The sequence below is a fragment of the Mugil cephalus genome, chromosome 1 (assembly GCF_022458985.1).
Source record: "Mugil cephalus isolate CIBA_MC_2020 chromosome 1, CIBA_Mcephalus_1.1, whole genome shotgun sequence".
NCBI lineage: Eukaryota > Metazoa > Chordata > Actinopteri > Mugiliformes > Mugilidae > Mugil > Mugil cephalus.
Window position 1 is genome coordinate 2429973 of NC_061770.1, and position 27850 is coordinate 2457822.

Consider the following 27850-nt stretch of genomic DNA (forward strand, 5'->3'; position numbering starts at 1 on the left):
CACTCAGACATTAGTGTGGGTTAAACCCTCCCACCATCTGTAGTTCTAACCAGGAAGATCAACACAACACTCCACTCTACAGCTGTTGTAGCTTGTTTGGTCTGCAGCTCTTCACCTCTTTGTGTCATAACTCATAATTATCTCACTTGCCTCTCTGCGTTGAGGCTCAGTGCACGTAAACACAGGCAGGCATGGCCCATCTTTTCCAACAGGTTGCTTGCCTCATCCATATGCTGCGTAACAAGAAGGCTGGAGGAAAGCATCGGAGGGCTCGTCTTATCAACATGTCTAACTTTTTTTCTACTTTCCTGTGGTGACAACTCAGCCGATTTTAGTTTGTCACACTGAAACGGCAGCACGTTCCCATTGTGAGTGTAACACAACCAAAGTGAGGAAGCTGCTCAGTTCTCCGCAGACAGACACAACTGACAGGAAGGAAGGAACAGCTACCACGCGGCGACTCAACAAAAACTTTTATCTTCAATCACTCTTCAAACGCTATCGCACCTTTCGTTCTCGGGGCTTTCTGGAAATATACACAATATGCTGACTAAAAGGGGGAACTAGAGCTTAGCGGCGCCCCGCCTCCCCTTGTCCAGTGCTCAGTGTCATCTTTTAAACCCCCCCTACCTTAATGTTACTTTGGTTTTAGTGTGGCACACAGACTGTTTGGATCACTGCCTGGGCAGATGGTGCTCAGTGTGTGGACTAGAAGCTGAGAAGGACTTCACTCCTCGTTTGTCATGGGATGCTGCAGTGTGACCCAGAGGCATACTGGAGTGGACGAGGTGGGCCCTGATGAGATCGAGCTCCTGGAACTCTCAGGAGACAATTTAGGGTAAGAAACAAGTTTTCTGTTCAGAGCCAAGAGCAGTTCAGAAACAAGAAATTTACACATTTGTTGCTGCGGAAGAGCTACAGTGGCACCAGTGTTATCAGATCCAGCAGGCGAGCAGTTTTATGGAGAGTGTATCTTTCAGGTTTAGTAAGTTCAAATGTGGTTTGGTGAGTTGTGCAGGAGGAAGCAGTGACAGTCTGTGAAGTGAAAAGAGCATCGTCCCTTTAGCAGCTTCACCTCTCAGCCACTGTGGTTTGTCTGTGACATTTCATGCACTCTTTGTGTTGTTGAAAACAGCTGTTTATTCAGTGAGACTCATTCCAGGATGTACGCAGTAACAGGGTGTGTTGAAAGACAGAAAACATTCAGGCCCTGTGAAAAAGAAAATATTAATTTCACAAAAATGGCTGCAGATCTGCAGATTGCATCAGTATGGTTTCTATTAGTATGATTGGCGCACAGCTGAACAACAAGACAGGGGGACTAATTGTCTCCTGTTTAGTCAACATGAACTTGGGGAAGTCAGTGATGCTGCACTGATGTGATTAGCAGATTACTATAAGACAATGACTGGGTTTAATACAAAATAAGAGCGGGACAATCCCCGCTCGTTTTGAGACTAGGGGATTAGCAGAACCTAATCACAACAGGAGCAACTGGCCCTTCTGTATGGTCTTTAATAGTCACTACTCACTACTATGCAGGTGACTGTTGTTTTATTTCACCACAGACAAATGACAGAAAGCATGCACAGTCACATATATATGTGTGGACGTGTTTGCAAATATAAAAACACATCCATAACTGTGTCCGGATTCCACACATGGCAACTGTTTAAGAAAATAATGCACTTTCAATTCCAGGAAGTGATGCAATTTCTCCACTGATCAAAATCATAACTGAAAAGAGACAGCTAGTTAAACTTTACAGGAGAAAGCAAGGTCTTCATGAACCTGTGTTGCTGTTGCCAGTGAGCCGCAGACCTAAAAAGCCTCCAGTGGAGCCCTAACACAAAATATGATGCAGAATAAATTCCATAAAGCTCAACGATGAGCATCATATCCTTCATAACTACGTTATTTACAGTAACATGTTATCTTCTCTCCTTTCATCCCCCATTGCTTTTATGTGTTATCAAACTAGGACAAAGTTTGTATGTTTAGTGGTCAAAGGCTCCAAAATATAGCAGTAAGGAGTGAGCAGGTGGGTCTGTCTCTCCTCTGGCTGTTGTAATCTGATTATGTCTGGCTGCTGCTGGGTGGCAAGGGAGGCAGGACGTTAGTTAGTTATTTATATTGCGATGTGTTCTGTTGCTCTCACCATGAGTTTTCTTCTCAGCTCAGGGTGTGCTACAAATGTATAATTTGCATATGTTTTATGTACAGAGCACTCACTTAGCAAGTAGCAAAACTGGACCCACTGATGTGGCAAAGTGAAGCCACAAACAAACCACTGTGCCTTCACTGCTGCTATGTGACACTTCTGTAGTGTAAAAAATGTCCTCATGCATGTTTGTTGTCAGAGTGTGGAGCCTGGGAGAAACCAGACTTCAGCTATCAGTGAGGAACAGCAGAGATGAGCTGCAGCCGCCATCACGCAAACCTTCAATACGACCCCTGGAACAAGAGGTGTGTTTGCGGGACGTGCAGGACAGTGCCAAGCAGCTTCTTCGTATCATGCCCTTTTTGCACTGACAGCACAACGTGTGGTTAACACATCACTTTTTACTGTTGGCCAGAGTGTCTCACGTGAATGGTCACAGTTTCCACACTTGTGTTTATTTGTGTTTTGAAGCCAGACACACGTATACACGCTGTAGGATTTTCCGTGACAGCAGAGAGATATTCTGCATTCCCTGTTTGGTGTGATTCAAACTTTACAGGAAATAAGCGAGGGAGGAAACATTGCTGCACAAACTTGAGTTTTCACACCTTTTTGTTTTAAGTTCAGTTCAAACTAATACAACAAATTCTTCCAAATATCTCCCCCACAAAGACTGTTTTCATTATTTCTTTTAGATATGAAATGCCCAACAACAAAAAATGAGTGAGTTGGAGCTATTTTAAATTAGCTGTGGCATGCATGACTAGTCACTCTGTCGCACAAAGTATATAAATACTGATGGGGGCAGGGTCATGAAGGTGAAAATGGAAACTTCCCACAAGCTAGAGAAACTAAGCAACAGTCTAAACCAGAGGGAATCCAGCAGTTGTCATAAAAAACAACAACAAGATACACCACTTATGTGATAATCAACAAACATGGACTGATATGTTTCTGTCTGCAGGTGGTGCTGTGGGGCAGGAGCAGAGATGAGCTCCACCACAGGATTTACTCCCAGCAGCCAGTTAGGGGCTGGGAGGGCCAGCCTGCCCACGTGTATGGAGTGATCGTCTACTCGTCCCTGGTGTCTCTCTACAACAGCTACACACGAGTAACAACGTGCAAAGTCGAAAGTCATGTGAAAGTAATCATAGTGGCCAAATCAAAAATCAAAACTGCATGTCATGTCCGCCTCGTCTCCACAGGAAACCAGTGAACACTTCCTGGTGTTGTTCTCTTTTCACCTGCTCATCCTCTCTCTGGACCACTCTCAACAAGATTTCATTTATGAGGTATTCTTTGCTCTTCAAAAACATGTGGTCATGAGAAGATAGGGTTAGACAATTAACATTAAACCTAAATTTATTTTATTGATGCTTGAGTTTGTAGGATATTACAGGACAAAGCTTTAACAGTTAAGAAACTAGCACATCAGTGAGGTAAAGCATCTAGAAAAGACAGAACCCAAACTACAAGGAGAGGGAGCACTTGGTCAACAGAATACACAGATCAAGCTTTAAAATTGTTCAGGTTTTTGTTGAAATAATTTGTTGAATGCTTAACAACAGATGCTGACAGATGACAGATTGAGTAAAATGGCTGCAGATCTGCAGATTGCATCAGTATGTACTCCTGTACCAATACTGCAATGTAAAATTGTAGAGTTTCAAGTAAAGGGCTTGCATGAAATATCATATTTAAATAAAATTACATTAGCATAAACAGCAAAAACTTTTTTGTTGTAAAGTTACTAAAGTGCAAATTCGATATTCGGTCGATATTATACAGTATATGACATCATTAGAGGTTTAACAATGGAGCCTCTGGGTCTAAGCAGCTAGAAGGGGAACTTGTCTGTGAAATATGTCTATATGACTATATATATAGTTTCATATATAAAAGATAAATCTGGGCGGTCATCAGAGGATTAATATGAGAGAAAAGAAGAAACAACAAAAATCAGTTACACTGTTTTAAGCTAAGGTACGAGTACAGTTTATAAAGAAATAAGCTATTTAATGTGACCTTGAGCACGCACTTATTTTTATGAGATGCCAGAAGTCACAACGTTAAGGGTCCCCTGATTTAATTAATATATAGCAGTGTTATATTATTATATCTTCATTTTAATTAGTAACTGTCAAATAAATATAGTGGAGTAGAATGCATAGCGTTTCTCTAACATGTAGCACTGTATAGTCATAATATAGCTTAAGGTCATTTATTTTTGCACTTTTAAAGTTGCAGAAGACAAGTAGTGAATAGTTGAAATAGCTGCAGCAGAAACAGAAATACCCACATGTTTAATTCCTGTCATTGGTCGAACTCCAAAATACGCTGGATGCCAAACTCTCCTAATGCAACTCTTCTGATCCTCCCTGCCTGGCACGTGCCCACAGCTTGCAAACTCACATTCCAGTCTGCAGTGCAGGCTTTCTGCTAAAACGTGAGGTCTCCCAACCCACGAGACAACACAAGCTCACATGTAGAAACACACATGAAAGACGCAAAACTGTTTTTTCGTTGGGGAATGCACGGAAGGGTTATAATCTGAATGGAGGACATTAAGCACACAGGCAGACATGATAGATATCTCTTATCTCGCAGGGCATCCTTCCCCTCTCTGGACTTTCCTTCCAAGCCGTCTCTCTGGACCCTGACGCGTCACATTCACCACACATGTTTCAGATCAGCGGTGAGTCAGTGGAAATTATCAGGCTCCACAGAGACGTGGCAGCACAGTGTAAAGTGCTGAGCACGATTTATGTTGTTGCTTCTTTCATCCAGGTCCAATGATGGACTCCAAGGTGTTCATATGCGCCAGTGCTGCAGAGCTACAGAAATGGATGCAACATATTGAAGACAGAAGCTACAAGTCCATGTCGCAGCCCATGAGTCCCTCGCACTGCGCCCTCTCCTATCTAGTAATGACAAACCACCATCTGGTCACAACCACAAATCACGTCTCTCTTTAAGTTGCAGTTAAACCCTTGTGTCTTCCTTAGATACCTTGTGACGAGAACTGGAAAAGAGAAGAACTGAAAAAATACTTGCTCCATGCTCCAATATGGCACTGGGAGGGTTCGCCCATACAGCACATGGGTCAGCCAGAATACATATCCATCATTCACGTCATCAACACACAGAGACAGGTAGTAAGCACTCTATGACACTCTCTCTCCAAGTTGTCTGCACCTTGGTGTTAATGTTTAAGTACTTTCACACTTAAAAATACAGTCAGACAGTTATTGGCATGGCGACATTGATATAGCTTTGAGAGATGACACCATAATTGCATCAGCAAAGCTATCTGTGTTTCTGAAATAGGGTTGACTGTATTCACAGACATACAAAAAGAGTCCCTCTGTCTGACAATCCTCAGTACTAGTATCTCGGAATATGGACAGTGTAGTGTTGGATTGGTAAATTCATGTTACACATTTCGTCCTATTTTAGTATGTTTAGCCATCTTTGTATAATTTGTTCTAGCTATTTTACTTTACTCTTACAAAAGGAACAGTAAACACAAAACAGTTTGTTCATAATGATATCTAAACAATTTTATTTGTAGGTTAAAATGTAAGTGAATGCACCATAGACACACTCATAAGTCACCCTCCCTGCTCTAAATTGTATTTTAGACTTAGACTTAGACTAACTTTATTGTCATTTTGTATGTACAGGGTGTATACAGAACGAATTTCATTGCATACAGCTCATGACAATGTAATTAGTGACGCTTTCAAAATAGCACATCTCAGCAATTAATAAGGACAATGTAACGTTGTATTTGCCAACACAAATGATGGACACAAACATAAAAATGAGGCACAAGTTTGAGTTAACAGCAATTGCTCTTTACAACTAGACATACAAGACGTGTTAATATGGTGATCTGTCTACTGCGTAAAAGAGGAGCATATCGTTTCAACATGCCATAGTATTATGTTAGTGGTTCAGTCCTACAATAATAGAGACGTCTCTGGTTTGGTTCTTGTAGGGACTCCAAGAGAGACTGATGGTTCTCTTCCCTCAAGACGTCCTGCTGCTGTCTGTTGACAACCAGAGGCTGAATATAAAATATGAGGTACTGTAAAATGACTCTGTGGGAAAAATCCATAATGATACCTTTTAAACCACCGCGGCATAACTATGTGTTCCAGTAATCATGACACAGTGCTTGTTCTGTTGACACATGACATATGGCATGGGTGGAACATTCTGTAACTCAAACCCGCTGTATGTCAAGCAGCAGCTACTGTATAATAAATGTACGACCATATCTAAACGCCATTTTCTTTTTTCTCCGCCCTGCAGGGCAGACTGGCCCGGAACGCCATCAGAGCAGTGGAGAGGTCAGCCCTGCCTGGACGGCTGGAGTTTGAGATCATGGGTATATACACGTTTCACACATTCTTGCAAAATGTCGTATAGACACAACTAAAAAATTTACAATGATTTATTTCATTTTCGCTCAGGTGAGATGTTGGAGCCCCTGCAAGTGTCCTGCATGAGCCAGGAGGATTATCAGAACTGGACCTTTCAGCTACAACAGGTCAGACGCCGACTTTACAATATATATCAGTTAAGGCAGATGTGTGTTCTTTTAAATGATTAATTAATTAAATGAAAAACACCAAGAAATAAATGACCAAATACTTGGTAGTCTATACACCACCGGCTCCAAAATATACACCACTGATGTGTTTCAGTCCAGCGTTGAGGGGAAAAAAAAAATTGCCGTTTCTCTCTTGCAAAAAACACGTATGGATGGAGCCTGACCAATCAGAGACAAGGCTTTTTGGGAGGGTGTGGCCTCTTTGTAGTGTTGCTCCGATTTTGCAAGCAACAAATCCGTCATCTGCTAACAGTCTTATGAGATCTATAAAAGACAACACTGTTTACCACACAAATACCATTGAGCATATAAATACACAGAACCATTATGGCAGTAGGTATTGTTTTTTTCCCTCTTTAAAAATATTGTATTTGCAGTTGCAAATTATTTGTATTGCACAGTCATTCCTATGAGACAGTATCGATTTACTACTATACAAATCTGTAGTGTTTTTCAGTTCAGTGCTTTACCTCATTTCTAGGCCAGTTATTTTAGTTGAGCATGAAAATCAGCAAGCACAAGCTTGTTTGCGATCAGAAGCATATGTTTTTTTTGTGGACGTTGTCTGGAAATCCTAGATGCAGCTTCAAAAACTACTTCATCAGTTTGTTTTTCTGTTTCCAGGATTTTTCTTTTATTTACTTAAGATACAAATTTCGCGAGAAATCTTCACGTGCCAAGATTAGACATACTTTAACTGTGAAGGAACTTTGCAGAAACAAGATTTTCTCTTTGATCTGCAGCCAGACAGAAGCAGCCACATTACTGGGAGTCACGCTCCACCTCCAATCATGCCAAAGCTGCACAGAAGCAGGAAGGAGTCCCAGGAACCGATTATAGCGGTCGACCAATGCCACATCAATGGACGCAGCTGACCCATCCGAAGCTTCTAAATTCACTGTAATTATAAAAAAAAACAACACATGTAGATAATAATGTACATAGTATTGTTAATCTCTGCTACAAAATGCATCACTGAAGAAATGGTATCACCCTAGTTTTGACATATGTGGGAGATTTGGTCACTCTGAAGGGACTCAGATACTTATAGCTTTCTTTCATGTTGGGACAAACAGAAAGAAGGTCATGACCCAGATGAAGAGCGGGACACAGCTGATGAAATGTTAGATATAGACACGGCAGAGACAAAATAACTGTAGAAAGTAGAAACTGTACATACCTGCATGTAGATGACTTTTTCCCAATAAACTGTTTTTAAAAAATGGAAAGGCCCATTCATTCCACATAATTTTAAGTACATATCTGGATTTATTTCAGTGGTTAAACATTTACAGTAGTGTGCAGAGATCCAGCAAACATCCAGTGTATTACAGTATTTATTTATTAGAGGTTAAACTGACTGCATGGGCTATTGTTCATATAAATTACAGCCACGGACGTAAATGAATCATGTTTCTACTCTTTATACATGAAGCCATCTACAGTGAAATACATTTACATTTTATATCAGAATCTCCTTAGAGAACAACCAGCTAGAGGAGTATAAATACACACGCTGCAACAGCAACCGTTTAAATTACAACTAACCACTTAGGTAAAGAAAATATTGGGGTTACAAAACATTTTATGTGCCACTGGAGGAGTTTGAGTTTTGATTATAGTGGTCCATTAAAAACAGGTCTTAGCTCAGTTACACTGTGCTATTGATCATTCTGACATTTCTTTATTTTATTTACTTCTATTAGAGAATGTGGATGTAATGTGTTAACCTAAATGTAAGTTAGTGCTTAGCATATGATAGAAGTGTTTTATTCCGTACTATTACGGTAGTATAATTGTCTAGATTTTATTCAACTGGTGTTAAACCAAGATGATTTACACCAAGAGTGTCAAATGTGGACATTGACCACACAGGTGCTCAATGTAATTGCTTTCCATGATGAATTGGGTGTATTTGTCTATTTTTTAGTTTTGAAGAACACAAAGAGATTTTAAGACTAAACCTTACCATTCCAACCCATGCGTATCAAACAGGATTTTTCCTTTAAAAACAACTGTGGATTGTATTTTTGTTGTTGGTGGTGTTATTTCTTAGCAGATGCTATTTAAAGAGGTGTAAAGAGTGCATTTGTTGGGGACTATTTTTAGCAGATTAAGACACGTATGCAGCTCTGGTCAATATTTACAGCAGCAGGATCATGTGACTGGGACTTAAAATAACAGCCCACAGCAATTGTGAGTCTCGACATGGTAGGCTACGGCTGCACAGGTGGTTTGAGTCTTTGCATTGGCATCGTTGACGATTAAAAAATGTCTAGTGCTTTATTCGCACTATATAACTGGATGTTACAGTGGGATCCAAAAAATGGCTTCAATTTTAAACTTTAAACTTGCAGTTGCTCTTAGACAAAAAGATAAGTCCTGACACATCTCAGCAGCATTGAGTGAAGCTCCTGAATCTCACAAGTTTATTTGAATTTTATTTTGCTGGTAAAAAAAAAAATAAATAAATTTTGGCAGTTTTTCTTATTATTCTTTTTATTTCTTATTTGAAATAAAAGCAAAGTGCAGGTGTGTGTGTGTGTATGTGTGTGCCACTTTCTAAAGATTAGAAATGAGCTACATCTTCTTATCAGTGGACTACAATCATTTGTGAAATCGCTTCCAAGTAGCCAGATGTGAGTAGTTTTGGTGGTTGGCTGCCGCGGTTTGTTGCTGGATGATTTCTATGCTTCGACAGCAGTGATTTGTTACAGTAGCGTAAGCAAAGTCAAAGTACTAAACTAAACATCGATCTATTCTTTTAGGGTGGTTTGTGGACGTGCTGGCTTCTGAACAGCTTTTGGGCTGGAAACCATCAGGCAGCAACGACCTCACAGAACTGCACAAGACAGTTCAACGTGAGGCATGACAGTAGAAAAACATAGTGACTTTAAATGCACATTCGCTGCTGGATATGAACCTGGATATGTAGTTACTACCTGTGGTGACAAAGTGCATGTATTTATACAATATTCACCACAGAGATGCTTGCAAATGCTCTGTAAAATGGTATGAAATGCATTCATAGAAAGCATGCATGAAGTTTAAAAATGTCCTCTTGTGAACTTTTATCGATGGGCTCTTGGTATATAAAAGCCCTTTTTAAGCTAAATATGTAAAATGGGCTTTGCACCCTCATTTAAAATGTGTATCCAGAACTAGCATGCTAAAGGAAACTGCTGATACAGGGTTTAGCAACCATGCGAAGACTTTTAAAAAATGTTTGCTTGTTTAAGTGTCTGTATGCCAAACAACCTTGTATCCATCTAAAATGAAAACAAACATCCAAAAGCTTAGGAATGCAACTAAACAACTGAAATGCACCTTTGACACAGGACAGTAAAAATGGTCAGTCCTTTCCCCTCAGTTTCTGTGTGACACATTTGATGCGGATATTTTCCCGGAGGTTGCGGAGGCGCGCGCTGCGACTTGTGATTTCCTCCACGTAGGTTTTGGGGAACCAGCCCCGCTCCCCATCCGAAAGTCTGATGCCTTCCACCCAGCCTGGTGAAAAGCATTTGATGGATATAAGTTTAATTCATTTAGGCTGAAGTTGAAATTCAGTTTCTCTGAACATGGGTAGATTCTTACCGTCACTTGTAATGGTCTTAGCGTGAAGAATGTCGGCTTTCTCCAGAGTTAGCTCGTCATGCTCTTGGGCCTGATAGCTTTTGATGCACTGAACCTGGGATATGTCTAAGAGGAGAATGACAGAAATGGATGAATGAGAAGTTTAAGGAGCTTATACTGACCCATGGGGCAGCTAAAGATCTCTACTGACCATCATTTTCACTTGCTTGTTCGATGTCTTCAAGTGGGTCAGATGGAAACATTGCTGTGATCCATCTCTGCTTCCCGCTCCTTGAAAGACACAAAGTCGACAACTGCAGTTAGACAACCGAAGCGTCTGAGTTTGAAGCAAACTCAGCGCTGGAGAAATGCCTTGGTTACTCACTCGGTCGGTGACTTGAGCAGGATCTGATGTTTGAGCTGCTGGCCTTCACACAGCTGCAGGTAGAAGATAAAGCCTGAGATGCCTTGCAGTTTCTGACTGAGATCCTTCACTTTCAGCTCTCCTATTTTTGCATGCACGAACACCATGAACTTCCACGTACTGGAAAAAGAAAAAAGATGTAATTTTACTTTCAAGATAGCAAGCTGCAAGTAGTATTCATAATTGTGACCACCTAAGGCATCTTAAAAGCATCCTTTTATCTGGCCATAGTATTTTTACAATGGTATAAGTTTGTGGTAAGAAGGTTTGATGATCAAATGAAAACTGCTGCAGTCTAGTGTTATTTGGAGGATTTAAAGCTGGAATGTGGGACTTTTACACATAAAATAAGGTATGTTATGTTGTGCGCAAAAAAGATTAACATAGCTAATCTGCTAAATCTCATAAAATATTTAGTTTTAAATGTTGTGCCTGAGGCTACATTCCTGCTTGCTGCAATGTTGAATGGTTTGCAATATCTGAATATAGGGTTAATTGGATGAATGGTGATTAGTATCATCAGCAGTGGGCTATGTCAACTAAGAGTGTGGTGAAGCCTCTGGCAGAAAAAACAGCATCCACAAATATTTCTGATGCTCCATGTAAAAAAAGAGAAAGGATTGCAATCAATGACAGACAGGGATTATCACTGATGCAGCTTTTCCTTGTAGGAGAGCAGACATGGATGTTGCCTTACTGCTCTTGGACAGGTTGGTATTTGTGAAATATTTGGAGTAAGTTATACAGCTAGATAATTATTGTCTTGGAACTGTCGAGATGTCCTCTGTACTTTTGTAACTATATCTGAAAACGAGTCTGGGTTTTTCCAGAGCTAGTAGCGTTATGTAACGTTAGCAAATTAGCTAAAGTTGTTCATAATCCAAAATATAGGAAACACCAAACCCAACATGGGTATGAGGTCCGTGTAGCTTATGTGGACCTGGAGAGGGTTGACCTGCGCAGTATAAATATTACAAAAGACCACTCTGCAGAAGTTCAGAGTGGATTTCATCTTACTTAATATTTAGTATTTTAAATGAATCTCTTATTTTAATGCTAACATCAGAATGTGTACAGCAGGGGTCCCCAAACATTTTTTCAAGATGTGGGCCATGTCAACTTTTCTTTCTGTGATCGGGACCAGGGTCAGTCTATAACAGAAAACTATATGGGCCAGATGTACCAGTTGTGAGATGCTGCTGTGATTCTAGGATTTGAGTATCAAACTCTGTCCATATCCACCTTTTACTACAGGCAAGGATGGAGAAGCTCTTGACGCACACAGACTTGGAGAGAAGCTGCGCTTGCATGAACTCTGTGATGAGTAATTTTCTGGATGTATAGAAGAGAAACTGTAACAAAAGTATCGATCTCACCACGCTGGTATCGATCCGATAGCGATACTGGCCTTGGTATCGATACTATCGATATTTAGATCGATACGCCCAGCCCTAGCTAAAAGTCTCCAAGAGCAACAGAAAAAGTCGCTAGATTTGTCACAACTCACTTTTTTTTTCAAAAGAAAAGTCACTAGAGGGATCTGAATAATCACTAAATATAGCCACAAAGTTGCTATTGGCTCATTACAGGCAAAGACACGTCAGAATATACCATTGTGTGAGGGGTGGAGATAAGCCACTTTTAAAATATGTTATATATATATATATATATATATATATATAGGAAAATTAAATTTTAAAAAAACTGGCAAAATTTAGAGGGATTGTCTAGGGTCGTTCAGTGGGTCATACCAATTGGTTTGGCTGGCCGGGTCTGGCCTTTGGAGCAATTCATAGGCAGATTCTTCTTTTCTAGGCTTTACCTATGCTTGGACTATGTCTGGACCAATAAATGAACTTGTATGAAGATGATATGAATAAATGCATAGATTTTTTTGTCAGGTGCAAATATTACAAAAGTGTTTGAGGGCGACGAGTGTTTACAGCAAGATGTTTTCTGCTAACTCAGACTGCTGATGACTCATATTATCTTTGGCAAAATGTTAGTATACATTTTTGCACAAAACAACATCTGTGACTTTTGCTCCATTTGTGTACAGTGTTCTGCAAGTATGACAAGAGACAATAACAAACATCCAGGAACACGCTCTATGTACTTATATGGCATGTTAGCACTGCTTTAGATAGAGATGGGGATTATAACTTTGAAAACTCTGCATGTTGTGAGAGCAGTATTCTCACTCACTCCTTCCTCCTGGACAGCAACAAGCAGTCATTGAACAGGTGGAGGTACACAGGCTTGGTGGGTAACTTGAACTTTGATCCAGAAATGCTCATTGTCTGAGTGTCCACTTCCAGGAGTTCACCGTGCTTCACTAGCCAACGGGACTGAGAGATCAGAGGAAAGATCTGCAAAGGAAGTAAGTTACAATGGAGAAAAGAATTACAACAGGAAAGTGAACCTGATTCAAAAATACAGTAAAAACACCCCTGAAAAGACTCAGTCACCTTGCCCTCAAAGTGAATCTTCTTGTTGAGGTGGATGAGCTCCTCCATCCTTTTCATTGACTGCACACTGGAGTTACATTCTTTGATGATCTAAGCAGACAACATGGTTATTATTGTTGTGCCTCACCAGTGATAATACTGTTACTAGTCCAACTGGCTATTAGGGATGATAATCACCACCTTTTTTAGCTCATTGAAAGCTTTAGTGGCAGTGTCCTCATCTCGAGAGCCTGGAGTTGTCCTCTTTAAGATATTCTGCAAAATAACGATGGCGTTGAAGACATGCCAAAGAGTAAACAGTACTTTTCTTACAAGCTGGTGGGGGAAAATCTGCTTGGGCAGTCTAAATCCTATCCCATTTACACTTTCTTGTAATTGGATTTCAAGTTCAAACATGAATTCTGCAGTGAATGTTTAATGGTGTACCTCCACCAGCATTTTAAGTCGTGTGATCCTCTGAAACGGGAGGATTAGAAAAGAGGTCAGAGGAAGTCTTTGGCAGATGGGGTCCTCCTCCAGCCGAGCCAAGATCCCGGGGAAACGAGGGTTTTCGTGCCTGAGAGGACAGGACAAGGACGTTCAGAGAGACATTTTAATGACTTTCAGTGAGAGTTGATGAAAACCCCAACATGCTTTTGACCCTGAGAAAAAAATGTTCAGCTTACTCAAGATGAACCATCTGCAAGTTTAGTCATGCCGGTGTAAAATAACCCCTGAACACCTGACATCCAGCGCAAAACAATTAGACTTTATGCTCTGCAGCCTTGAATGCGCACAGAGAGAGGTGCTTTACATACATCCACATGTAGTCAAGTTCAGATCTCCAACAGCTGACGTAATCTATGCAAAACAATAGAATGTACATGTAAAAACAATTACTCACAGTAAACGTTGGTATGTCTGCTCTTGATAGGCCTGGTTTGTTACATAAGGTAAATAGACCCTTCGCAGGGCAGGGCAGTGATCAAGGACGATGTCGCACACATCAAAACGGAGAATGTCTTCCTCCAGCCTGTGCTCCAGATCCTGAAGGAACCTACAGACGCCCACAATAGAAACAATACCGTCAGATGAAGGAGATATGATAGCTGACAAGTTAAAACACAGAATCAAGGGCAACAGAACTAAGTCGGCAGCATGTTACTTCACCTTTCACTGACATCTTTGACTTCAGGCAGCTTGGAGAAGAGCCACTGCTTATCCTGAGCCCCAAGACACTCAGCAAGCTCCTGCGATAACATGAAGTGATCCACTGCGATTGTCAGGCTACGAATGTACGAAGCCTCAGATGTCACCAGCTCAAACTTTGCCTGAGTTGGGAAAGACGCAGTGTTTCAACTTCATGAAGAGTTTAGGCCGTCAAACAGAGAATCTATTAAAAACCGGCATCTCCTTCACCTCCTGTAACTTTCTTTCCTCATTGCTGAAGTTGTCGAGCTGGCCACTGGTTCGAACATCAGGTATATCCTGCCACAGCGCAAAAGCAGAGCCTCGTGAGGAGCGAAAGGAGCTGGATGGAGACAGATTGGATGGAGACGGGGTCCCGTCTGAGCCCTCATCCTTGAGCCCTTCCTCCTCTGTGCCTGGCTCCTTCCCCTGCTGCCTCTGAATCTCTCTGTTGATGGCAACGTCACTGTATTCCTGATACAGAATTGCTGCAAAATAGAAATGTTGACAATAAAAAACGAAAATGTAGATATAACTGGCATAATGTAATAGGTAAACAGATTTGGAAAAACAGATATCTAAGGCAAACTCACAACTTGGTAAAAAGCGTGATAGTCGATTAGAACTAGGAGCAGGTGGAAGTGTTCCCAAGTCCTCCTCTACAGATTTCTTTCGCATTCTGTGAAGAAAAGAAAATGATGTTAAAAGATTCTAAAAAATCATCTAAATTTAATCTTTAGAGTTTTAAATGGCAAAACAAAATATCTTTAGTTCTTTAACATAATATTTACCCCAGTTTTGTGCTCCACCGATTCAAAGGCATCCCATTATCGCCGCTGGGCAGTGGAGGTGCTGGTCCTACAGGACTGTGGGGGGCGCTATCACTCGAACCTCCTGAGCTTCGGTGTCTAGAGTTGAACTTACCTAAAGAGCATTAACAAGAGCATGTGTCACATTCAGAATCAAGTAATCTAATTTATGAAAACTTTCAGTTTCAGTGGAAATATCTTTTGCAACAATGATACTTCTCCCCTCCAGTAGTGAATAATCTTTCTCTCCATGTCTTTGTCTCACTAATGTGTTTTAATCCCTGACTAACTTTAAAAAATAATTGTTACCAAGATGTTGGCATTATTGTGTACTCACAATCAGGGTTGGGTGTGAGGCTGTTGGAGCTCTGTCGGTCCCTAGAGGCTACCCGAGCGGACAGAGACTTTCCTAGCTTCAGAGTGAAGGAGTTCTTCCTTTGAGACAGCTGCAGTCTGGATATTAGCTCTGAAGCCGAGAAGCGCCGCCGTTCTTGGTCCCCTTGACGGCTACGTGATAAAAAGCCTCCTGTGGCACTCGACGTCACAATGCTCCTGCTCTCCTCCCCCATGCCTGGTATTGAATCCTCTATGATGTGTAGAGGTTCCTCAGGTAGATTAAAAATATCGTCATGACTGAAGCTTGGGAGATCGGAAGCACCGTCTGTGGATGAAGGAGTTGAAACTGCCTCCAGGGAAGATAATCCACACAGGTCCTCCTCCAGGAAAGATGCAAAAGGTCCAGGAAAGATGTAGTCTGCATCCAGGATTGGGCTGCTGAGGGATTCATCACTTGGGCTGTCCGGGGAATAAACCTGCATCTTCCGTCCTGTACACAAAAAATAACTTTATTAAAGAAATAGAAATCACACTAAAAGGTTTTAAAGCCTAACCTTTGTTCTGTCAACTTTGATGCTGGTAAAATAGGATGCACACTCACGGATAGACTTTTCTTTGAGGGAACCCTGCGATGCTCTCCTCTGAGGCTGGTAGGAGTCTGGGCTCTGAAACCCAGGACATTCAGGTGGGGATGGGGAACAAGGTAACTGAGATTCCCAGGAGTTTCTGTTTGTGTAGAGAGAGGACAGAGGGTATGACAGAGGGAGGCTAAGAGCTGAGTGGAGAGGACGACATACTGTTGTAACAGTTCGAGGCTTTTCACTCTCCTCCTGCAAAGAAGTCCTCATGACATTTTGGCATTCAAGCTCACCGTCACCCGTGGCATGTGTGTGAGAGTTTAAATTCAGATTAATTTCATGTTCGTTGTCTGTCCTGTGACGACTGCTCTCCATATCATTGAGTTCATTTAGTGCGTGTCTGAAACCATTCACTGACACGGAGCATGTTGTGCTTTGTGCGTCTGGAATAATGGTTGGCCGCGGAGAGCCAAAACCGTTTAATTTAGGAGTCGCTGGTGGTTGTAGCTCAATAAAAGCCAATGTTTCCTGCTGGCATACAGCGACATGCTTGTGGTGGCATGGGTGGAGGAGAGGCCCATCCTCCTGGCCCTCACTCAGACCCTGGGACTCTCCTGAACCTGGGATCCACATGCTGGGACTCTCTCCTCGGCAGCGAAATGCGTGAAGGTGGGGTTGAAAATCAGGAAAAGGTGAGAATCCATACCCAGGGAGCATGGCTGAACAGGCACATGGAGCTGCAAAAGAAGAGAATGGAAAATAAGATATTAGTACTGCTAATTCAAATTGTCAAGGTGATTTACCACGAGGAAGGGGACAAGGAGGAAGTTTGTTTTAACGTTGCTGTAAGAAATGGTTGTGCACAGTGGCATCGTTAGGCCTGTTTTAGGGGGGCTGAACCCCCCCCCCCCCAAAAATATTCTTAAGCTCCCCTAAATAGTTTGGTGTTGTTTTATTAAGGGGGCTAAGCCTCCCCTGTCCTTAAAGCCTAGTGACGCCCTTGGTTGTGCAGATGTCATTAAGATGACATGATAAACACAGGATGTCTTAACTTGTTTACAACAAAATGAGATTGATTGGTTGTAGGGCTATACAGCTGCATGCAGAAGTATTTTTTTTTTCTCTATCAGCTGCAGCCATAGATGGAAGCCAAAGCCAGTAGAGCTCCCCCTGGTGACTGGCTGCAGTCGTAAACTCCACCCCTTCCATGTTAGTGGAGGACAAGTACAAGTAATTTTTTTCTTTCACTTTAGATAGTCAGTTTCCATTTTTATAATATGTTTAATTAAAGTTATTTGGCCCTTTAGAAACAGGATATGACATCATCATGACTACCAGTTGTCATGCCAACCACTCTGTATGAATACGTTCAGGATATAATCCAACATTTCTTTGTGGCTGTTGGTAGAGCAGAATGCATTATTAAACAAAAACATGAGTGAGTCTGGCGTGAGCAGTTCAGCAATAACTCGGCTCAGTCCTCTTAGACCGTACTGCACTGACTATGCACTGGCTCACGTCGTCCATATCGATGGCTGAAACACACCCAATAATGGAATCCAAATGGCGTTTTAGACTGTGATAGTTGACTCTGGCTAGACCAGGCTAAAATGAAAAATGAAATTGCAGTTATATTTAAGGTGTGCTCACATAAAGCAGAACAGAAGGGATGCTAATCTGTGAAAAATATATAAAGTCCATTGTTTCCACATGGACAAACACTTATCAGATATTTTAAAAATATTAAAATAAATTGTGGATTTTAATGTAGGTGTGTAAAAGAAACCCAAAAGTAAACAAATAAACAAACTGGTGTGTTTGACTAAATGAATGCAGCAGAAAACAAATTGTTTGCATTCAAACTTGGTCGGATATGGATACAAACTCAGTGGAAGCAGCTCGGCTTAGTGTTGGAAGAGGATTGCCCGGAATCTATTCTGTTACAATGAGCAACAGTAATATGCTGGGACATTAATAAACTGTCCAGAGAGTCTGTGGGTGTTAAGTTGGCATAGATACGACCTCCTTAAATTACTTCTTCACATTTCTATGGATGCACATTTAACATGTAGACCCTCCTGGAGTTTGTAAGACAGGCCCTGTGACCATCGACGCGTGCAGGATGTTTAACAGTCTCTCACACACACACACTTAAGTCTGGTGTAGTGTGTCTCCTGAGCTGTGTCTTCCTGCTCTAATTAAAGACCTCTCTACACACAGCATTCAGCCCCTGTACTTAACATCTACACACACACACACACACACACACACACACACACACACACACACACACACACACACACACACACACACACACACACACACACACACACACACACACACACACACACAGAAACACACCAGCTCCAGACAGAATACCACAACAGAGGGACAGACAGAGGAAAAGAGAACATCCTCGGCACTCTCACCTTTCACCTGAAATCTATACACATCCATCACTCTGGCTGCTGGTCTACCTTCCTGTCGGCGAGCGTTCGCTGGCAGGCACCTTTTCTTATTGAATATTTACAGTGAGTATGTGTTAAAACCCAGCAGTGGGCCATAAAGCTAGCTCTCCTGACAGGCTCTTTAAACACACACTAGTGGAGCTCTGTCTCTTCTTACCCTCCTGCTTCCTGAACAGGTAATCCTCAACTTCTGGCTTAAACACCTGGGAAAAGGAATGAGGGAGGCTCTAATATACAACGCACATGGCCTTAAATGCACAGAGGGATGAAGATGAATAGATTGTTTTGGTTTTCAACGTTGTTTCAAGACCGGAATCTTCTATCTTGTGGCAATAAACAAGACAAGTAAATTACTATTTCACATCAAGCAGCCATCTTTTACTATTTGCTCCAAGTTATGCAGCGCAGCCAAGAAAAAACACTTTCACTGCCGCTTTCTGCTTGCTCGGAAGATGCAGAAACTAAACAATACACAAACTTGATGTGTGGTAGAGAGATAAGTCAGGTCTATTTTGCTTTTTTTTAAATGTTGATGACAAAAACCTATCCAGTGGTTAGGCCTGTTAGCACGGAGGGAATAGCTTAGTGTAGCCAGATTCACTTCTAGTTACACACCATTTCCATTTGGATTTCATTATGGGATGTTTTTTTGGTTGTTTTTTTTTTTTTTTTTTTGTTGTTTTTGTTTTTTTTGGATAGTCTGACAACCAGAGGCATTTTATTGGAAACTAATTCAACAACATGGTGGTCAGATGACAAGTATGTGTCACGGTTACTCTTCTGTCCATCACTGCGATAAAACCCAACCAAACTATTTGGTTGGTTTGGCAGGTCTTACTATGCTGGAGCATAATCAGTTATCAACAGAGCAGCTCCAACTCTTTCTGACACAAAAAAATAGGCGGGTGAAGTTGGGTCTGGCTTCCAGGCTATTGTGGGAGAATGTACCAAAGATACTTACTTATTGGATTATTTTTGTCAGCATAATGCTGTTTTTAACAACACATCAGAAGTCCATACTAAACTACTACAAATTCTACTACACAACAAAGCACGGGATAAGTATACTGTAGAGTGTACAGAAGGAACATGCTGGAGAACGCTGAATGTTAAACTTTTTTTTAATCTCTTTGTTCACAACAGCCGACACTTCAGTATCTCTGCAGGCTGTAATCATACCCTACAACCCACGTATTTTTACAGTTTAATCATTGTACTGACACACTGTAAATCTTTAAGAGATACATACATTTTACATTACAGTAAATAGTATCTCATTAAACTGTATACATGTCATTTACAACAATGCATGGAGGATAAAGGCACATGTTAATGCTCCCCCTGAAGGAGTAACTTTTTTTTGAGAGCTGTTTGTTTGCCTGCAGACGTTTACCTTCCTTTTTATTGAGCGCACATGTGCTGTGAATATGAGGCTGTTGAAAAGCCACACCTGTTCTTGCGGCGAAGGCCAGCAATGCTATCTCTCTTTCTCTCTCTCTCTCTGTTTTTCTCTTGCACACACACACACACACATTGGCAAGCATGCATGCACACAAAAATACAAGTACACACACACACACAAGGCAGTGCAGGCACAAATGGTTACCTGTTCCCTGCAGCAGACAAAGGCAGCCTTTATCTGTGTGCTTGGGCCAAGCTAGCCTGAGCACAGGACACCTGAGAGGGTGTGGGAACTGCTTATACTGATCCACTCATATAGGGCACCCACTGAGCCATATAAACACATCCAGACCACTGCTGCATAATGACACAAGCTTATTGATGTCTGGATGGGATTATACTGTAATCCTGCTGCATCTAAAATCTGTCATGTCAGATCAAGTATTAATTATTTACAGTGCATTTTCCAAGATAACAAAACTACATCTCCACAGTTGTGTCCTAATGAATCAATGTTCACATAATCTTCCACCAACAGCCAAGTCGTCATAAATCAACACTCCCTTTGTAGAAAATTAATTATCTTCCCATTTGATCGAAAAACCTTGAAGTTCCTAAAAGCTGACAATAAGCCTCACCGCCACATTTATCAAGACATGAAAGCATCTGGGTACTCGTACCACACATTCTTCGCACTGATGCAATTATCATGCTATTAAAATTTCAATTCCAAAGGCGTGTAATTTCCCTTGTCATAGCAGGGTGTTATTTGTGACTGTTATGGACTTTGCTGCCAGTGTTTCTCCCTGTAATTTCACTAGGCTGCTCAAAGACGCCGTGTCTGCATGCAGGAGTTAATGAATGGCACTCTGGCATGCCTTTAATACCAACAGCCGTATAAGGAAGCATTTTTAATTGTGACATTTTTTTTCCCACTTAGAAGTCCTCAGAATAATCCTTTAATGGAGTGCATCACATGACTATGAGCATAAATCCATTGCTGATTCAGCTCACGGCCAAACGCTGGGTAATCGCGTAATTAAAGTTCGTTTGATGCTTGCTATGAGGGGCAGCTGAGGATGTTAAAACAAATGGATTTGTTGCTGTAGCTCTTTGTGGTTTATAAAGGTGAAGACAGGCATTGTTACACTGTTTACTTTCATAATGTTTGAGAGAGAGAGAGAATGGTTGAAAGGGGCGGTAAGCAAGACAATGTATGATTCATAGAGGAAAGACTTATAGCAAAGTTAAGAAAAATGAAATGAGTTTTATGAATAACTGCCAAAAACTGCTGTTCCTAAAATACCCCAAATCAGGTCAATCCCTGTACATCTTCAAGTAAAAATGCAAACATGTTTACCACCTAGTCCAGAAAATGTTTTTGGTCTCTAGTGATAAATTATCCATTCATAATAACAGGCATCATGTTACATCGTAATATAAATGATTTATTTAAATTGCATTAAGACTCAAAATATTTAAGGCTCACAGCAAGAAGGTTCTGGGTACAAATCCATCAGCTGACTGGGGCCTTTCTGTGTGGAGTTTACATGTTCCCCATGTCTGCGTGGGTTTTCCCCAGGTACTCCCACACTTCCTCCCACCGTCCAAAGACCTGTTCCTTAGGTTATTTGATGATTCTAAATTGGCTGTAGGTGTGATTGTGAATGGTTGTTTGTCTCTGGGTTTGAGCCCTGCAATAGATTGGACCTCCAGCCCCCTGCAACCCTTCAGAGGACAAGCAGTTACAGAAAAATAATGAATGTCTCAGGTGCTTCAAGCCTAGACATTCATAAATAATCCCCACGGACCCCTCCACACCACACGTCTGCCTGTGAATGACCTTTGCCTCTGATCCGTAAGCTGCTGCTGAAGTCTCAGTTATCAGTCACTAAAGTCACTTTCCATCATCTAGTTTAATCCAAGACACCTTTCTATCAGTCAACTTGAACATCTCAAAAATGGATGTTGCCTCTGACACAAAGTATATCAGCTTTAAGGTCTGAAAATCATAATTCTGAAGTCAGTGAAAATAGAGAGGCTAAACCTTACTAATTTTCAAATACTTTGCAGATGACGGCATAAGGAACCTGGTTCCAGACCTCTGAAAATAATTATTCTAGTGTTGTGATTGCTGATGCTTTTTTCTGGTCGGAAAAACACGTTAACAACGTGTGAGCGTCAAAGCAAATGAAAAAATAGGGAGAGAAGATTGTGACTGTGGCTTCTTTAAATAAACAACTCTTAAATCTCTATTGTTGAAAGTTGTCTCGAAAAACTTTATTTTTTCTTACAACAATCTTCGCGGCAGCTTCTACTGTTTATAATTGCTGCCAGCAGTCCAGAACACAGTGAAAACAAATATGGCGTCAGACTGAATGCATAAAAGTAATTGCTAATTCAATGTGATCACCAGAATCCAGTACAAACATTTTATTTGGTTTCAGGACCATTTAACTTTGCTATGATGATCAGATCATATATGTCTGTGAAGGTTCTCAGTCATCCAGGTCATGGTACGTCCAGGCTCATTTGCGTTTCTTGAAGGTATGGTCTTTATGTTCCGTGTTGATACATGTGTGACTTGAATCATTCTGGATACTAGTAGAGGTAAGGAAACCTTCATCCAGTCTCATTCCCTCCCCTCTCTGTCTCCATGAGCGTAAGTCCCATGTGTTTGGTCAGACAGACTGGAGTGTCCTGTCAGTGTGGTGTGACCAGCTTGTGTGTGTGTGTGAGATCGCAGTTTAACTCAGTCACATCAGACCACTAATTGCCAGGCAGCAGACTAAAGAGCCCAGCATTGTCTGCTGAGACAAGACATGACATCATCCATTTTTCGAAACTTTGGTAAGAGAGATGAGGATCTACTAGCATGTTAAGTGTTTATTTTTGTTAAGTGGAATATGGACATGATGTTTGTGCCCCCCCCCCCCCCCCCCCCCCCCCCCCCCCCACGTGATTAGGGTTTATTCTGTTGGATTAGTGAATAATCCACAGGTGGTGCAGGCAGCTGAGGTGTGGGAGACAGCTTCAGAATAAAAAAATCTTAACCACATATTTTATGCTATGCTATGCTATGCTATGCTATGCTATGGTATATGTTGTTGTCTTCAATCCAGTTATTATGACCCAAATTAGGATGTGCTGACAGATAAACTGCTATGGGCAGTTGGGAAACTTAAGACAAAATTCAGACATTACACAACAGCTCCTTTTGCTTGTCTGAGGTAGGCATGCTTGGTTTAGTGGTTTTGAATGTTTTTGATTATAAATTTATATTCTTTTTCATCAGTTCTTGAAATAGTTTTATTTTTTTTTTTAATTCTTTCTCAGTCTCACTTTCTGTCTTTTTTCTTTCGCTGGGGAAATTCCTATAACTTGAGTTTTAGTTTGTGCACTGTAACACCTATCTTGTCAGAATTGGTAGTAATGGGTTTTATCTCAGTCAAAACAAACTCCTCCTCGAAACCTGAATTCCTATGAGAGAAGTCACAGTAGGTGTCTTAGTGACGCGCTAATCTGCTTCTTTTTTTCCCCTAAATCTCAGACGCCTCTAGTGTGAGAATGGCTGAATGAATTCAGGTCAGGGAGTTTCTTGGTATTCGTTCTTCCTCCAGCCTCCACCCACTGAGACAGGTGAGCACCCCAGAGGCTATGGAGGAGGCGGGTTGAGTGGGGGGCGGTTACCCAAATGTTTACACATGGTGTGGGTCCTCCTAATCCTCTTCCAAAGCCTCCGGCGATTTACCCATGACCTTCCGGGACACTATGAAGATGCACACTGACAACTTGGCTCACAATCACACAAAGCTATGACACACACCTGAATGAGACTTTGTGTGTGAGAGGTAATTCAGCCATTTGATTGAAAGCGACAAGATGCAGAGAGACCTTCCCTAACCTCGTGTTCCCAAGCCGTGAATGTGGACAGAAATGGACAAACAGCATTTCTTATTTAAAAGCCTGAAAAAATGGCGACCATCTCACGCGTAAACGCCAAGACTTTTGGACCTCTAACCTCCCCCATATCCCTCCCTCCTCCCCGCTTCACTCTTCCAACATAACAACTGCAGTCAGATAAGCTGATTCACAGCAGATGCACATGCCAGGATGGCAAAAGCACAAAGGAGCTATTGACAAAACTTATGGAAATAACCTAATCTAATTACGGTGCTTTGTCATAAGTAACAAAAGCTACTAGGTTGATGGAGGAGCCAATGATTCAAGAGGCAGTAAATCCCGAAAATCTCATAATCAGCACCTTGTGGCAGACAATGATCAGTATGTAAGAAAAAGAGGACCAGTTGAGAAGGTTTTGGCAGGTAACAAGAACACAGGAAAAGCTAAAACCAACAGATTAGGAATTCACCTTAGTTAAATACAGTATGTTTGGTTACTGCTAATAATTTTATACTATTTGCTTTAAAGATGCAACCGTCAATGGTATCAATCTATCCTATGAAAAAATAAAACAAACTAATAATAATACACTAATAAGTACTTTGTACACATCCAGCTCCCGACAGAAACTACTTCTTGTTGCCAGATGTTTTCCAAAAACTGCAGTTCTGATGAAACACCCAACATGTGTCTTCATTAACACAAAGTCTGACTTGCTCCTTCATACTAGGGTTGGGCATTTGGAAAGATATGGGTTTGTTTTGGCAATTTCATTTCTTACATTAATATTCAGCTTCCATGACGATTCGATGCTGTCAATAATTAGTGTGTAAAGCAGAATTCAAAGCATGCTCTAACAGGAACAAGGAGCTGAAGTTGGTCCATATTATGCTCATCATCATATGCTATCATTCTTTGTTTCACTGATTTCTTTCACAAATCAGGCCGGTGATTGATTTAGCTGCCTTGTCTGAATGTCTGGTGCTGAAAATCAACCGCAACACATTTGAGAGTTTGAGAGCAAAAAAAAATAATAAAACTATCAGTGCGTTTGTGCAGCATGATGATTTAATTGCATGAGCTATATCCACGTGTTGATTCAGAGGATGCAAGCATCGATTGAAAGCTTTCAGACAGCTGTTCAGCCTGTCTTTCAGAAGGTTAATGTTTTTACACAAAGGAATTATTAAACAATAAATATTGGATTCACTAAAACACGCAAGGTTACAACCATTCATGATGGAAGTTGAGAACTATGAACCATCCCACTGCTTTAAATTCTGTAGTATCACATAAGTAATGCTAAGCTAATTACTAAGATAAAGCATGATCTGCTGCAGTTTTATTTTAATTTTATTTCCCTGGTTTGGTTAGAAAGGAGGAGGCTGAGTTTGTTGCACTCAAACTGTCAATCAGAGCACTTTGATTCCAATCTGATCCTCTGCCACTGAACTCCCAATAGACTGACCTACTTTACGTCAAATTGCTGATGCATCTCTTGCATTCAACCGTTCACAAGTTCACTCGCGCTTTCTTCACTGTTGTTTCCTGTCTGCTCCACTTTTTCTTTTTCACCCCGCTCCTCGCTTTTATTATCTGGACAGGTATGGGCAAGCCACGTGTTGTTTTGAAACGTGATCAGGTAAAAGTGTAATACGCCAAACAAGATGACCGTTCAAAAGACTTCCTATCTAGCCCAGAGCTAAAGCCATAATCTAATCAAACCAAATTGAATAACAACAGCGTCATCAAGATTAGTGCAATGATTTGCAGGAGAAGATAAAAGACACTGAAGGGGGTGAAAAAGAAAAGATGAGCTGTTGAATGTGAGAGCAGCACCTGGTTTGTGGTTTTTCCCCTGAAAAGAGCATAGAGACACAGAAAATGAATATTGTTGTGAATAAGTTTTGCCTCCAAAGCCTGAAACTTATTATGCATGCATGAGAATGTTAACCACTTGGTGTGTTATTGGCCAAGTCACCTTGTGAAATAACCTCAGGGCTACAGTGCTAGACAGGTGTGCAGCCACACAGTCAGGGCAGTGCTCGGCACACATCGCCTCCGGGGCTCAAATTTCAATCTTCTGTCTGTATAAACCTTCCAGTCTGAGCCAAATACTCTCTGACACGCAAATTAACTAATAAATGACAAAGCCTGGACGCCGCTGCCTAAAAAGTGAGAAGTTTATGCTTCCAAGGGCTTAGTGCTCTCTGTTTTTCTCAGAAAATAAACTTTTCTGCTTTTATAACACAGCCGCCACGTTACTGTATTATTATTATTAGCTGAACGCACAGGCTTTTAACTCACTGGGTGGTCTGTTTTATAGTCCAGGTCTGAAGACAAGTTCATGTCCAACTCAGAGGCGCCCCAGCCCGAGATAAGACCCTCTGACACACAGAGACACTTTTCCACATTCCCCAGATGACTTTGCATGATCATTCCTCTGAAAGTGACCACTAAGCTGAGGCAGGAGAAAAACAAAGAAACTCAGCTATACACGTGCAGGAGCGAGGGCTGCTATTATGGACCGCTGGAACGGCTGCTGCTTTGGGCCGCGGGCTTGAAGGGTAGGAAAGTGACCGAGTCTCTTTGAAATATCAGTGTCGCTCATGTTTAAACAGCAGGCTGCGTTTGTCAGTGATGCCTAATTATTTTAACCTAGTTATCAGGAAAACAAGTCGGTGCAGAAAGTAGAGCAAAGGCTGTAAGTAATGTTGAGGGTAGAAGCTGAGCATGTGCATGCACACGTGAGTATAAACCCCAAACAGGCACGTAGAGAAAGAGGTGAGGGATGATGGTTAGGTGTGGCATCTACACACACACACACACACACACGCTCAGACAGCCCCTGTCTGAGTGGCAGGTGATGGGGCAGGTGCTCTCCAGACATACGGTTGTGAGGGAAGGAGGAAGTGGGAAGAGGGAGGGATTCTGTGACTTATAAATCTGATGTGAACAGGCATGCCGACTGGCATCAAATATACAGTAGTGTGGTTACACAAACTCCAAGTCAGCCATCTTAAATCTCTCTTTTTCAAATGTGTTGTCTCTGTCAACAAATGCTATCAGGCATCTGCCATCACACAGGACAGCCAGCCTGCCATAAAGGGCAGTAAAACAGTTCAAGGTCCTGCTTTATACTTGGTGCTGGTGGTACTTTGACCGAACGTGCAGATGGTGCGTTCCAGTCAGAAAAAGCGTAGTAAATCAGATAATCAAGAAATCACCCACAGCCATCTAATGGTGCTCCAGACAAAATATGCACGTCCAGACGATCCATACACGCAGAGCAGCAGCAGGCAACATGACAACACACTTAGTCATCCAGACAGAAAGACAGACATGTCCACGGCTCATCCTCTCTCTGATGGCAATTTGAAGAGATGTTGAGAAGAAGTCATCTGGGTCACAAGAGCAGCTTCTGCCATACGATAAATCACAGCCTGGTCACAGAATGTCATCGCTGCATTGTTGAGTATCCCCAGACATTGCAAGAATAAACAAACACACATGTATGCTGTCTGTGAACTGACACATGAACATGCCGCCAACAAAAAGAAGCCCTGTACTTGCATGAAGCCACAGGCATCGTGTCTTACTCTAAAATATCCCACAGAGGAGCACTGTTAAAAGTTTCAACCATGTACAGTTTTTAACAACCCCTCAACCAGCATATTCCAGACATGCACTTACCTGCCCCACTCTGCAACGACTCATTGCTACACTGTAACCATCACACTTAAGGCTCGCCTCAGTCTGCACTGCTTAGGGAGCTGCTGGAAACAGAAGCGATGCAAGGCAAACGCTTCCAAGAGAATAAATGAATAGAGAAGCTGATAATCTCTCTGGCAGGATGTATGGATCTACTTGAGCTGCATGTTTGGCACTAGATCAGCAGCCGTTGGCTCTCAAGCCATAAAAGCAATGAGGAAGCTGTCAGATTT

At 41.5% G+C, this 27850-nt stretch overlaps 2 protein-coding genes across 3 annotated transcripts in view; one reads left to right on the top strand and one right to left on the bottom strand.

Annotated features, from left to right (window-relative positions):
• LOC125024377 (pleckstrin homology domain-containing family N member 1) lies at positions 1–8004 on the top strand. The gene is made up of 11 exons (XM_047612105.1): positions 1–838; positions 2361–2466; positions 3126–3272; positions 3367–3453; positions 4769–4856; positions 4949–5085; positions 5167–5313; positions 6162–6248; positions 6479–6554; positions 6640–6716; positions 7523–8004. Exons 1-11 carry the CDS (start codon positions 744–746, stop codon positions 7652–7654), a joined length of 1179 nt encoding a protein of 392 aa, XP_047468061.1. The 5' UTR covers positions 1–743; the 3' UTR covers positions 7655–8004.
• Positions 7540–27850, bottom strand: part of arhgef19 (Rho guanine nucleotide exchange factor (GEF) 19) — a 20883-nt gene continuing 572 nt past the window's right edge. The window contains exons 2-17 of one of the 2 annotated variants that reach the window (XM_047612076.1): positions 16158–16871; positions 15558–16046; positions 15203–15335; positions 15005–15090; positions 14643–14899; positions 14394–14554; positions 14128–14280; positions 13671–13800; positions 13425–13499; positions 13245–13334; positions 12982–13145; positions 10738–10896; positions 10564–10643; positions 10374–10478; positions 10107–10286; positions 7540–7677 (exon numbers count right to left, since the gene is read on the bottom strand). In XM_047612076.1, coding sequence (XP_047468032.1) covers positions 10132–10286; positions 10374–10478; positions 10564–10643; positions 10738–10896; positions 12982–13145; positions 13245–13334; positions 13425–13499; positions 13671–13800; positions 14128–14280; positions 14394–14554; positions 14643–14899; positions 15005–15090; positions 15203–15335; positions 15558–16046; positions 16158–16851 — 2931 coding nt within the window. In that variant the 5' untranslated portion in view covers positions 16852–16871 and the 3' untranslated portion in view covers positions 7540–7677; positions 10107–10131. Of the gene's footprint in view, positions 7678–8187; positions 10287–10373; positions 10479–10563; positions 10644–10737; positions 10897–12981; positions 13146–13244; positions 13335–13424; positions 13500–13670; positions 13801–14127; positions 14281–14393; positions 14555–14642; positions 14900–15004; positions 15091–15202; positions 15336–15557; positions 16047–16157; positions 16872–27850 lie in introns of those variants that run through there. The other variant, XM_047612069.1, reaches the window with a different exon arrangement.

What these genes read in the sequence shown, in the direction of transcription:
- LOC125024377 (XM_047612105.1), top strand. Translation starts at nt 744, where the DNA reads ATGGGATGCTGCAGTGTGACCCAGAGGCATACTGGAGTGGACGAGGTG. An exon ending in CTCTCAGGAGACAATTTAGG is followed by an intron (nt 839 to 2,360) that starts GTAAGAAACAAG and finishes GTTTGTTGTCAG; the next exon opens with AGTGTGGAGCCTGGGAGAAA. An exon ending in TACGACCCCTGGAACAAGAG is followed by an intron (nt 2,467 to 3,125) that starts GTGTGTTTGCGG and finishes TTCTGTCTGCAG; the next exon opens with GTGGTGCTGTGGGGCAGGAG.